Raw genomic sequence first — 12,708 nt, forward strand, 5'->3', positions numbered from 1 at the left:
TATACTTAATTTATCCAGTTTTTCTCAGTCTCCTCCCAACACCGATGTCAGTCCCATTCTACAACAATGGCACTATGCAGTATTTGTCCTTTTGTAACTGAGATATTTCACTCAGCATAATGTCCTCCAGGGTCACCCATTTGGAATAATATTGCATGAGTTCCTTGTTTTTCAATGCAGCGTAGTATTTCATTGTGTGAATATACCACAGCCTCTCTATCCATTCGTTTGTTGATGGGCACTTAGGTTGTTTACAACTTTTTGCTATTATGAACAAAGCCTCAATAAACATGGGTGTGCAAGTATCTGCTTGGATGGTGATTATGGTCTCTTTAGGGTATATCCCCAGTAGAGGAATTGCTGGGTCAAATGGTATTTTTATTTGCAGCTTTATGAGAAAGCATCATAACTGCTTCTAACAGGTCATCTATCATCCATATTTGTTCTCTATAGTCTCATCTCAGCACAGGGACCAGAATGTTCATTTAAAACCCAAATCTCGAGACCTCTTTTTCTGCTCAGCACCCTGAGATCCAATTCCTCTCCATTTTATTCAAAGCCCCAGTACCTGAAAAGCCCCATGGGATCTGTCTTTTTGTCATCATCTCTGACAGCTCTGCCCTACTTCCTCCTGGCCATATTGACCACATTGTTTTTCTTCTAACATGACAGGTGAGCTCCCTCCTTAGGCCTTTGTTTCTCTGCCAGGAACACTCTTCCCTCTGAAGTCCGCATAGCTAACTCCATCTCCTTCAACTCTTTAACCAAATGCTACTCTGATGAGTTTTCTTTAAATAGCTATTAAGCTCTCACTTTATACCACCACTGCCACCTCTATGTACAATTCCCCAGCTCTCCCTCACTGCCTTCTTCCACACTCTATTATTTGTCATGATGATTGTTTCTTTTCTGTCTCCTCTCATTGAGATGTAATCACCAAAAGAGCAGCAGACAGGGGTTACTGACCTGTTCTGTTCACTGATAGGCCTAGTATGTGCCTGGTGTATAGGTGCGGCATTTCTGTGAAATGAATTTGTTACAGGTGATTTGAATAAGATGAGAGCCTGCTGGGAACTTCATTAAGAAGAGGGACAGTGAGTTGAAGTTCAGGCTTGGTTTGGGAAAAATTCTCAAAAGGTGTCTAAGAGTCTGGATCCAGACTCTGCAGGACCTGGTGCATTTAAAGGTCTTGGCTGACATCCCAATTATCTAAGGATTGGATGCAGGAGATGGGGGAGCAGACCATTTCTAGACTATACTTCCTACCTGAGAGGATGGGAGTCACCACCCATTTCCAGGGAAGCTAACCCTGAGAGATGGTTAGGTGGCTGGTCATCCTTTATAACAGGAGTAAGGGCTAGAACAGACCTATAGAGACCCAAGCTGTCTATTGTTGGTAGCCCCAACCCAGATACCATTTGGACAAGGCAAATGTCAGAGATGCTACTCACCTGGTCACAAAAGGACCAGAATTCCACTACACAGATTCCTTTGTTGTGAAGACCAGGTGGACATGATGAACACAAAATTAATTAAGCCATAAGACTGTGGGTTTTGTTGTTCTCTCAAGAAGAAATGCATGCCAAATAAGCTGCTGGATTTGAATGAATAGAATGAAAGAAAGCAGGAGGGAGAGGGGAGATACAGATAAACAATGTGCTATTTTACTGGAACAGAGAATTTCTTATTAAATATCCTTGGCCAGTAATCATACCGTTGAGTTGGATGAGTAATTGGTGTTAGACCTAAACAGTAAGTGAAATAGGGACCTTTTTGGTTGTACCTCTTAATTAAAGCAATTAATAGCTTTGGGATTCTCTGTACACTTTGTTCCAAAATGTTCACTTATTTTTCAGATGAACACCACTGCAGGTCAGTGTTCTTTTTCTTGTGCCTGTAATGTGATGTGGTGTTTTGGGTTTTTGGTGGGGGGTTTTTGTCATTGTTGTTGTCATGTTTAGTTTTGCAGAAATAGTTGGCAGTATGGTCACAGTAAGTCCTCTTGGGTAAATCCCACTTTGTCAAGCTGTTATACTTTTTTCTCCATAAAATGGATTCTATAGCCAGAATCTGACCATGCTCATGACATCTACAGTTACCACCCTCATCAAAGCCACCATCTCTCTCACCTGGATTCCTGTCCTATCTCAGCTAGTTGATATTCCACCTTCCATCTCCCACAGTCTGTGCTCAACACAGCAGACAGAATGTGCCTCCCAAACCAGGAGAGTTTGCACAAAACTTTCTTAATTTTCCCCGTTGGCAAATGTCACAGGAATTGTTCAATCTCTTCAGATAGGATTTGAGAGTCGCCCAAAATACTTCCCAGAGATTTGTTCTTCTGCAAATCTGTTCTGCTCAGGACTGCTGCTTCCTAAACTATTTTGACAGAGAAGGATGTAGAGGATTGTCAGAAAGGGTTGAATACAAACTTCCCTAGTCAGGGAGGGAAAATGTCACCTCATCAGTGAAAGACAAATAATAAAATGCCCACTTTTGTTTCTTTGATATAACTTACAGCTTTGGGTGTTGATAACTTAGTCATCAATAATATACTTTTTGATTTATCCCTAGTATCTCGTTCCTGTGCCATGACCTCTCACCTTTCTTCTATGTCTGTGGAGACAGGTTGGCTGTGGTGGAGGGGAACCATGAACAAGCTCATAAACTTTTAACTTTATTGTCACGTGTTGTTTCAATGGATTAAAAAACCAGATATTCCTGCTTAATTCTCAGAATTACTTCCAATCTAATCCTAAAACATCTACTTTTCTCTGCCGTTGTATTTTCAAAAGTAGGGGAACGAACCCTCTTTCTATATAAAGATTCATCCAAAGTAAATCTAATTCTATGGGAAACTGTACAGACAGTCCCTGGACTAAATATGAATTCCATTCCTAAATTTGTCTTTAAGTCAGATTTGTACAGAATTTAGAATAGACACATAGTTATCTAATACAAATCAGTCATGTGCTTGTCTTGGTATGTAGTGTGCCTTTCTATGTATAAAAACATTAAGTAAATACCTTTTGATACAATAAAACAGTTAACATTACAGTAATGATGATGATGTGTGATAAACAACAGAAGATCGTATTTCTTTTAACTCTAAGTCAGTGTGCAAGCCTCAAATTTTTAACTGGTTGATTAGTTTGTAACTAGGGAGCTTTGGTAGCATGGACTAGAGGGAGTTGGTTCGTAGCCAGATTATACGTAAGTTGGACATTCATAACCATCTTACTCAGCTTGTTAGGAAGAGCTTAGTAAAGAGTCATAAATACAAACCTTCTCCCCTGGAAGCCCCATCCACCAAGTTAACTCTGACTCCTAAAAACCCTATAGGCTACAAACTATGGTTTCTAAAGCCGAAAATCTTTATGAAAGGCAACTGCTATTACATCTTTCTCCTGCATGATGTCTGGAGGGTTAAAGCTACAGGCTTTATAGTTAGCAGCTGCGCTCCTTAATCACTGCATCGCCAAGCTTCCTTCCACCTTTGAACAGGGTAGTAGCTTTGATTTTAGAAAGCCCATTTTAAATGGCAGGTAGTTTAGAATGAAGGAGAAAGTTCTTCAAATGCCTACTTCTGTGAAGATGCTCTATTGCAAGTCTAGGCTGTTATGATTTGGAATAGAATAGCTCTTGGGTTGCCTTTCCTTTGTGATGCATTCTTTCTGGGTGCTCTGGGGCACCTGCAGGCCCATAGTCACGTTCACAGGCATCTCTTCAGCAGGACTGCCCAGGGTTGATGGCTGTTGGCTGGGTCCCCGGGTACTCTCAGGGTAAGGACTGTTGTGTTAAAACCACCTGCCATCTGTTGGTGAAAGATTTTTGGATTCTAAGTAATGAGTCACTTATTTCTCCTGCTGTTCCTTCTGCTGCCAGGACTAATTTACCTATTGGACGTTATCAGGAATATATATTGAAATAACATGTCATGAAGCCCAGACCCATGCAAAGTTCATATGCTGAGTGAGCAATCTTCCCAGTGCCATCACTGGGAAAAAGTTCTTTGTATTTCTGCAAGGCTGGAGAAGACACAGTGGTGCTTTGTCTGATCCATACTCCGGGGTCCTTCACAGATAAAGCCACTGACTTCAATAGGCTTAAGAGATGAGGGTCTAATGGTGCTTCCACATTTCCTTACCAACATGTATTTGGCTAGCAGCTTACTAAGATGCCAGTGCTTGCTACCCAGTGTGGCATAGTGTAAGCCCTCAAAGGTTAAGTGAACAACTGAGGCCTGTAACCACAAAAAGGGGCAAGACTGATGTGTTCAGGGTCACCATGAGTAGTGTACTGAGACCACCTTAACCCATTAGGCCAAGTGTGACTAACTTATAGTGCCACCTACAAAGTCACCAAGGAGACTGAATTCTGCTGGAATTCAGATCATGTCAACCTTAAGATCAAAATACTGGGAGTGGTCATTGGGAGAAATTCCAGGGACATCTTCTTAACATACTTGGAGCTATGAATACAAGCTGAAAATTAGCACCGTGGGGCTTCGTGGTTGGCATCTGAAGTGTCTGGGACGGAGGACCTGATTCTAACCACGCAGCCAAGTGCTTTGCTGGTGAGAAAACTGAAGCTCACATTGACAAACCCCTCTACCCACTAGTGAGGCAGCCCAAGCCTTGGGCTAAAATACAATATGCACATCTCCACTTACTCAGTTTTCTACAAATCAGATTTTATTGTATCATCAACTTTTGTGCAAAAAAATTTTATTAAGGTGACTCAAATGTAGCTTTATTCACATATTCTAAAATAATTCATTTCTATTTCATGGCTTGCATTTTGTCCTTTTTTAAAAAAAAAATAAAAAAGTTAAACAGCAGCAGTAGCAGTAAACCCCTAAGTGCAGAGGAGTCTCATCCCTCCAAGCTGCCCCATTTCCCTCAACCTTTGTGAAGCTTTCCTGCCTGGAGAAAATATACCAACACTTAGGTGGGTGGGATTTTTTTATTCTTACCACAGAGTGGGTGTCTTTTTATGATTCTTCCTCTAGCCTCCTAGATCAGAAGCAGAGATAAATGCTCACTCAAAGTCCTAGGAGGGGGCAAAAATTCCTATATTCTCAATTCCAGGCTCAAAGCACCAACTTGCCACCAGTTAACAGCCTCCTGCCAGGGGCCATAATCGGAAGGGTGGCCAGTTGCGTGAGCCTGCCTGAGATACCACACACCTCAGGTAACCTTACCAATGAAAGGAGTGGCCACCCAAACAAGAGTGATGCTGAGAAATCTTGCAAAGCCTTGACAAAACCTATTCTTGAATGATGACGGTGGTGTGGGACACAGGTAGAGGGGTAATCGATCAGAGAGCACAGTGCTGTTAATCTCCATTGCTAGAAAGTATCAATGCCTAAATTAACCTTTACGATCACTGTATCTTGCCTGTATACAAAGCATAGGTGTTGCTGAGGTTCTAGAAGCCCTGATTCCTGCCTTCTCCAGGCACCGAAAAAGTGGTGGCTCCAAGCTGATACTCAGGGCTTTTTGGTAACAGTGTTCAAGAGAACAAGGTGCCCAGGATATCTGTGTTTCCTACTCTGAATGGCAATTTGGCCTTAAGGAAGATGCAGAGGAGTTGCGGGACTCTTGGTGAACTCATGATACAAGAGAACTTTGGCAAATCGTCTACATTCACCACTTCAGAGTTGGAAAATCAAGGCTTCTTGGACTTCAAAGCAGCAACAGGATGTAGTGGTCACTTGGTGCCACTTAAGCCAGGTGCTCTGGCACGCAGGCTTTCAGTGCAGGCACAAAAAAAATAAAGTCACACCAGACCAAGGCACCCTCCTTCTCCGAGAGTCTCAGATAATGAGAGTGGGAGCTCTGTGTGACTACTATTATTGCTCCAAAGGAGCCTTTATGTCAGAAGTAGAGGAGACAACAGACCTGTGAGGATAAAGGAACGGATCCACACTAAACCAGCCCCTTGAGTAAGCTGTGAACAGACTGTGGCCTAGAACATTTAAAAAACAAAAGTTTCTACTGCTGACAAAAGCAAAGAGTATTATCTAATACTGGATTTTCTCAGTTTTGGAAGATTTTTGCACACAGCAAATAGCTACCTATCAGCCCCTCTGAAAAAGTAGCTCGTGGCTAACCTGCGTTTGTGCAATGTCTTACCTTGTGGCTTCAAGGCTATTTTGGAAATTTTGATATATGGGGCAACAGAATTAATGAAAGACCTATTCTTCTCCCTAGCATCACCTCACACAAACAGCATCCCCAAGTGGTCCAAGACAGCAGAGTCCACCAAAGTGAGCTGCTTTCAAAGACTGCCTGCTTCTCAGAGTGACTTGCAAGAAGTAGAGATGCCAGGTAGACATTTCCTAAGGCCTGGTTATTTACCAGATGGGAAGCTACTCTGGGAAGCTTTAACCCTAACTACAGAAAGGCAAACCATTGGCTTCAGGAGTGAAAATTCATCGTAAAGGCAAAGAGATACTCCAGAGAGGAGCATTTTCATAGAAGGACTGAAAATTCAGGAAAGGAGGAGGCTTGGTCACAGCTGCTTCAGAATTGGCCTGCCAGGCCCCCAGGGGCACAGAGAATGTGACAATTGAAAGGGAGGCTTTCCTGATCTGATTAATGCATGTGCAAATCTCCCTGCTTCAAAGGAAATGCTGGAAGGTGAGAATTCCAAAAAGGCTGTACCAGCTCCACATGGCACTTGGAGCCAAGCTACTCACTAGGCCATGGCACCCAAGCACTCTCCTTGCTCAGACACCTGGGACTCCAGCTGGGTAGCTGTGGATTCAGGGCCACCCTGTGCTGTCTCCCTGGGAGATGCTCAGCACTGACTTATGGGGGATTCTGCACTCTTGTAGGGATTTGGTGAGGTCCCCAAAACATCTCCTGGGCACCTCCACTGTTTCGACGCTGCAGCGTGGGTAGGTGGTGTTGTTCTTTTGTTCAGCCACGGCCACCACGGTTTGTAAGTTATCTGTTGGCCGGAAATAGCGTACAAACCTTTGGCCAGACGGTGACCTGACTGCTAGCAGCAGCCTTGGTTCTTGGTCTGATGGTTCCTCCAAGTTGCCACTCCCAGCGGATCCCCGTCTTTTGGCTTGCATGACACCTTCCTCTTCCAGGAGACAAGCCTGAGCTCGGGAATCTTCTTTGCTGGTCTTCATGGTGCAGATCTCCTCCTGATAGTGGCCCACGAGTCTGCTCAGCTGCAGTGAGCGGACCTTTGTAGCTCCTGTTTCTCCTGCCGTCTCTTCCAGGTTCTTTCTGTTGATAGAAGGGAGCACTGGGTATTTATTGAGCGACGGGGAAGCCCTGATGGACACCTGCTGCAGCCGCTCGGGGATTTCATCAGGTGCTCTCTGACTGGGAGACCTGGGTGTGCTGGCCCCTGGTTTCCAGCTGCTTGATGATGGGCAGGGAGTGACCACAGGCGGAGAAGCAGGCGTGCGGTTGGCGCACCCCTCTGTGTCCCGGGCCACATGTAAACTTGGCCGTGTTCGCCCCTTGGCAGACTTGGGCCTTGTAACGTGCATGGTGAGGGGGTTTGGCTGCCAAGTGAAGGTGTCTGCTGCCCTGCCAACTGCACTGCTGCATCCAGAGGGTGTGATGTTCACAGGGGATTCTGTGGCCATTGCTTCTCAAGAGCCCTAAGGAAGCAGAGAGAAACAGAGGATGCCAGAAATTAAACTATCCCTAGGGGTACTGGAGCCAACCAGCTCACCCCAAGGGCCCACAGTGACTGGCTAATCCCTTTGAACAAAAGAGTGACTGCAGCCTGCTAGGTCAGCAGAGAACCAAAGCTCAGCTTCCCCAGCAGAGTTGAGAGGATGGACAAACTGCCCCCAGCACTCCTGCTGAGAGCGCTTCCTTGACAAAGGAAAAGCAGTATACTCCACTCCCTCATTCTCTGTGGAAGAGCCACTTCTCTGCTGGTTTGCCCAAATTTCACTGTGCCTCAATTTCATTACCTGGCTCTGCACAGGTCACTTAAGAGTACTAACCCTCCACTGTCCCAACTCTATCATCCTTCTTGAGGACCAAACACTTAGAAGTTTCTTCCCAAGGACCTTGCAAATACCATTGCAAATGAAGGTCTCTGTGGATCCTCCCACAGGAGACTCTCAGGCATCCCTGGGTGGCACAAAGGGATGTCTGGCTGCTAAGCAAAAGGTTCGAGGTTTGAATAGGTCTCTTCAAGGCACCTTGGAAGAAAGTCTGGGTGATCTACTTCTGGAAAATCTGCTGTTGAACACCCAGTGAGCACAGTTCTAATTTCATGCAGACACAGTCCTCATGAAATTGGAATTGGCTTAGAGGAATTACTTTTGTCTTTAATATGAAGCACACAGGAGCATAATTAAATCCAACAGACCCAACTGAAGGTGGGAGACAAGTGCATTTATCTGTGTGGGCCAGGAATGGAGAAATCACCATCTTGTTGGTCCCTTCCCGAATATCAGTACAACTTGCCTTCCATCCCCCAGACCTCTGCAAATGCCTACTAGACTCTCTCACTCCTCCGCACCCTGGACACCACCAAGACCGCTGCCTCTTCTGTCCACATGCTGATCAGATCTCTCCCAGACTTCTAAAGGCCTTTTGGTGGCTTCCAGAACCCTGGTCCCCAAGATGCAACATGTTTGGGTGGCAAAGGACCCAGGAGTGGCTGTCATGAGTCTTGGGCTCTACCTTTCAGTGTTTACTAGCTAGCTGTATGACCACGGGGTGTTCACATAGGTGCGTTCCTTTCCTCACCTATAGAATCAGCTACATGACCTGAAAGACTTAGAAATCGTAGATCCTTCTGCACACCTGTGAGAACGACACTAATGAAAGGGATGGAACCATGGTAGGAAGGCCCGGGGCTCAGCCCAGAGTCGAGCATGATGAAATGCTACATGCTTGGTTTCCAGTTTGGCTTTAGTGCTTCCTCCTCACCTAGACCCAAGGTCGCACCCCTTCTTTTCAGTGCTTCTCCCAGGGTGTCCTTGCTTCTCCTCCTCCTCCACTCTCACCACCTGGGTGAATCACACTACCCTGCCCACTGCATAGAAATGCCATGAGGTTCATTTCCATGAGCTACTGCCTACAGAACTGCCTCCAAAAACTGCTAACGAAATGCCGGAGAGTATTGTCAATCTAGATACAAAGGTGCGCCTAATCCAGGGCCCTGGTCTTCTCAATTACATGTTATGCTTCAGAGAGCTGGACAATGACTAATGATGACAGAAAGAGAATCGATGCCTTCGAGTTGTGGTGATGGAAAAGAGTATTGAACATACCATGGGCTGCCAAGAAAACAAAAAGGTCTGTCTGGGAGAGGGGAAAACCAAGTCTCTCCTTGAAGGCGAGGATTTTGAAGCTCCACCTCACTTAGTTTGGGCCCGTGGCCAGGAGAGATTGGTCCTTGCAGAAGGACATCATGCTCAGAAGGGTGGATGGACAGCGCAGAAGAGGGAGATCCCAGATAAGATGGATTAATACAATAACTGGGACGATGGGGGTTGGTGTGTCGGAGTTATTAAGACTGGCTCAGGACAGGGAAGGGTTCAGTGCTGCTGTTCATAGGGTCGCTATACATCGCAAGCAACTCAGTGGCATATGAAAACAATAACATACTATGACAGGTCTGGAAACAGGAGTGGCATCCACTTCCTAAAAAGCATGCCTCCAGAAACTCCATGAACTTTGATAAATGTCGATAGTTGTAGAGGGACTTCAGGCCTTTTGTTTATGGGGTCGCTATCAGTCATGCTCAACTCAAAGGCAATCAACAACATTACCACTAATGAGTCGATGTTTGCCTCTTATAAACCCAAACCACATCCACTGTCACCAAGTGGACTCACAGTGACTCTACAGGTACCCCCCTAGGTGTTCCCCTCCCCCAATTCTATTTTCAAGGCTGTAAATCTTTCCAAAAACAAACTGCCTCCCGTCTCTCTTCCTGAGTGGCTGGTGGACTTTAACTTGGTTAGCCTTAGCAGGGGGTTTCCCTCACCACCACTTACACTCAAAACCTCTCAAACTGTCTCAGAGCTGTCAAATCAGAACCAGCTCTTGGCTGACCCTCCAGCTGGTCTCCGAGGTTATAAACCACATGGGAGGAGATTACTCATCTTTCTCTCAAGGAGGCGATGGCATAGCCTCTGGTTAGCTGTGCAACGCCCTACACAGACCAGGCCACCACAGCTTCCTCCCTCCCGGCTTGAGTTCACTTCAAATTTACTCTCTCTGAGCTACTTTCATCATGCAATCCTGAGCAATGTGATTCAAGGACCCTATGCTTTACATGCAACATTCCCCATTAAGCATCTGCTCCACAAGTGCTACCATGATTATGCACTTTTAGGAAATAGCTCCTCCCTTTCCACTAGAATCATGACCCAACAAAACACAAACTATAATAATATATGTTCACAAAGTCCTAATCAGTTCCAGGTCTTGGAAGAAGTGACCCCTCCTTCCATATTTCAAAGGCCTCTGTGCTCTTCTCTTTAAGCCAATGGCTACTAACTGAAAGGTTGGCAGTTCCAATCTACCACAGGTGCCTCAAATGAAAGGCCTGGCAACCTCCTGCTGAGAGCCCACCACTACTGAAAACCCTAGGCACAGAGTCCTGCTGACACATGGGTAGCCAGTGAGTTGGAATCCACACGCAGCACCTAGTCTGACTTTTATGATCTTTCTTCACGCTGCTCACAAACTGAATCCCTCTACACTCCATCTGCCATTTCTTTTTCTCTCTTCACACCCAATCTGGCTGCTGAGAGTTCAGAAGTCTTCCCTTTGGCTAAATCATGGAGTCAAGAAAGCCTGTCTTTCTTTCTCCTTGTTCATCTATTTTCTGATCAACTGTGAAGAATGTGGGGTGTTTTTTTCCACTCTCCTCCTCTCATCATTTTAGCTGCCTTCTGAAGTCTTTCCCTTTAATTAGGCAGCTCTGCACTTTAACTCAGGGTGGCTTGCCAAGGTCAGAATGGCCCACCTGTTCAGTCAAGGAGAAGCTCAACTGGTAAACCAACTCCCCCTCGCTGCCCTCCCTGGTCCCTGGTGGAATGGCTATTAATTTGCCACAGCTTCTCCCGAATTATCACAGGCTTGGCTTCCAACTCCCACACATGCCTGGGGAAGGTTTAACTGTCAGTAAGTTTGGTAACTTAGAAACCTCTTCCTTAACAACTTTGATGAGGGAAGTCATGTGTTCTCACCAGCTCCCTGCTGGCTTATTTTTAACAGTCAAACTTGACTATGTGCATGCACTTTCCATACCTTTCGGTACTATATAATTATCTATGTTCAGGGGGTGTCACCACCAAGACACCCTGGTCATAAGATAACATGACTGTGAGCTATCTCAGAGAAAAACCTCCATTATGACTAATTCCTCTAAGCCCACTCATGGTTATTTAAAGACTAACACCTCCTTCAGGTAAAACCGTTACATCGAACCTGCTTTCATAACCCGCTGCCTCCCCCTACCCCCAACTCCCTGAGTACAGGGACCATCTGTTACTTGGAGGGAACACCAACTCTCCTGGCATCCATCACTAGGGTAGGGGAGGTGGGGGAGACAGGTGTTGGAGCATTTGAGCCAACTGTACCTTTATCCGCACACCTTAGGCCCCACGCTCTGCCTGCCTCGCTTGATCCAGCAAGGCTCCTTCACACCCTTCAGAATCCCTGCTCTGCTCATTCCACCACCCCAAGGCCTGGCAGACTGTCAACCACAAAGTGATGTGAGGAGATCTAGGCGCAACCATCCATCAAGCTGCCAAATGAATAGGCAAGCGGCCTGTTTACTTAAACACAAAAGCTGCGCCCTAGAGGATGGCTTGCTAGGAGCCAGGAAACAAACATTGATAACTGTTCCCAGGAAGTTGCCCCAAAGGGCAGCTGCCCATTCCTCAAGAAGAATGGACAAGCCAGCTGGAATGAGGGGAAATGTCATAAACAAGTTAAAATAAAATGCCTTCTTTTCAAGAGTGCAAACTCCCCACTAGAGGGTCAGACCACCATATCTCACTGGCAACCCAAATCTAAAACTACACTAAATGCAGTAAAATATAGCCACCCACATGCCATCTGCTGGTATTTACCAAGGGTGCATCCGCTGAATTGGTCTTTTAAAAAATGTTTACCAGTTAATAATATCGCTGGCCAAACATCCCACCTCCCTAGTAAGAACTTGGGAGAATCAAGGGTAATTAGCCCAGGAAGAAAACCTTGGTTCCCTTCCCATTAGAGCACACTTCTCTCCAGAGTGCCAAGGAGAGTGAAGAAATTGGACAAGTCACCAAGTCATAAAAGATTTGGATAGGGAATTGAGGATAATTTCAGCGTCAGGGGAGAGCACAGGGCACTGGACAGCACAAATATTTCCCAGAACCAGGCAGCCCTAGAAGGAAGAAGGAAGAAGCAGCTTGAAAGGAGTGTGGGTGAGGGGTGGAAAGGCATGCTTAGAAAGTGAGAGTGGACCTGGGTAAAAGAGCCCAGGTCTGTGGGAGTCTTGTAGCTGGTGCAGGTCTCCATGTGACCTGATGTCCTTTCTCTCTGGGTCTCAGACACCCTGTCGGTACACTCAGCCAGGAAGGTAAGACTCAGCGGGTCCCCTAGGCCCATGAGCTTCTGCAAAGACAGTGTCCCCATTTTGGTATAAAGGTGAACTCTGGCCCCCGGGGAGAAATGGCCTCTCTCAAGGCTCCTCTCTGGCCTCCGATCTCCC

The 12,708-nt window shown here is 45.8% G+C and overlaps 2 protein-coding genes across 2 annotated transcripts in view; one reads left to right on the forward strand and one right to left on the reverse strand.

Moving 5' to 3' along the window:
* Positions 1 to 6,769: 6,769 nt before the first annotated feature.
* UBXN10 (UBX domain protein 10) lies at positions 6,770 to 7,615 on the reverse strand. The gene has a single exon (XM_006883675.1). The coding sequence runs from the start codon at positions 7,613 to 7,615 to the stop codon at positions 6,770 to 6,772; it is 846 nt and encodes a 281-aa protein (XP_006883737.1).
* Positions 7,616 to 9,101: 1,486 nt separating this feature from the next.
* The window catches only part of PLA2G2C (phospholipase A2, group IIC), a 46,181-nt gene continuing 42,574 nt past the window's right edge, over positions 9,102 to 12,708 (forward strand). The window contains 2 exon segments of the mRNA XM_006883676.1: positions 9,102 to 9,134; positions 12,548 to 12,576. Coding sequence (XP_006883738.1) covers positions 9,102 to 9,134; positions 12,548 to 12,576 — 62 coding nt within the window.

This window comes from Elephantulus edwardii, unplaced genomic scaffold (assembly GCF_000299155.1).
Source record: "Elephantulus edwardii isolate Elephantulus edwardi_28Jun2011 unplaced genomic scaffold, EleEdw1.0 scaffold00028, whole genome shotgun sequence".
Taxonomy (NCBI): Eukaryota; Metazoa; Chordata; class Mammalia; order Macroscelidea; family Macroscelididae; genus Elephantulus; species Elephantulus edwardii.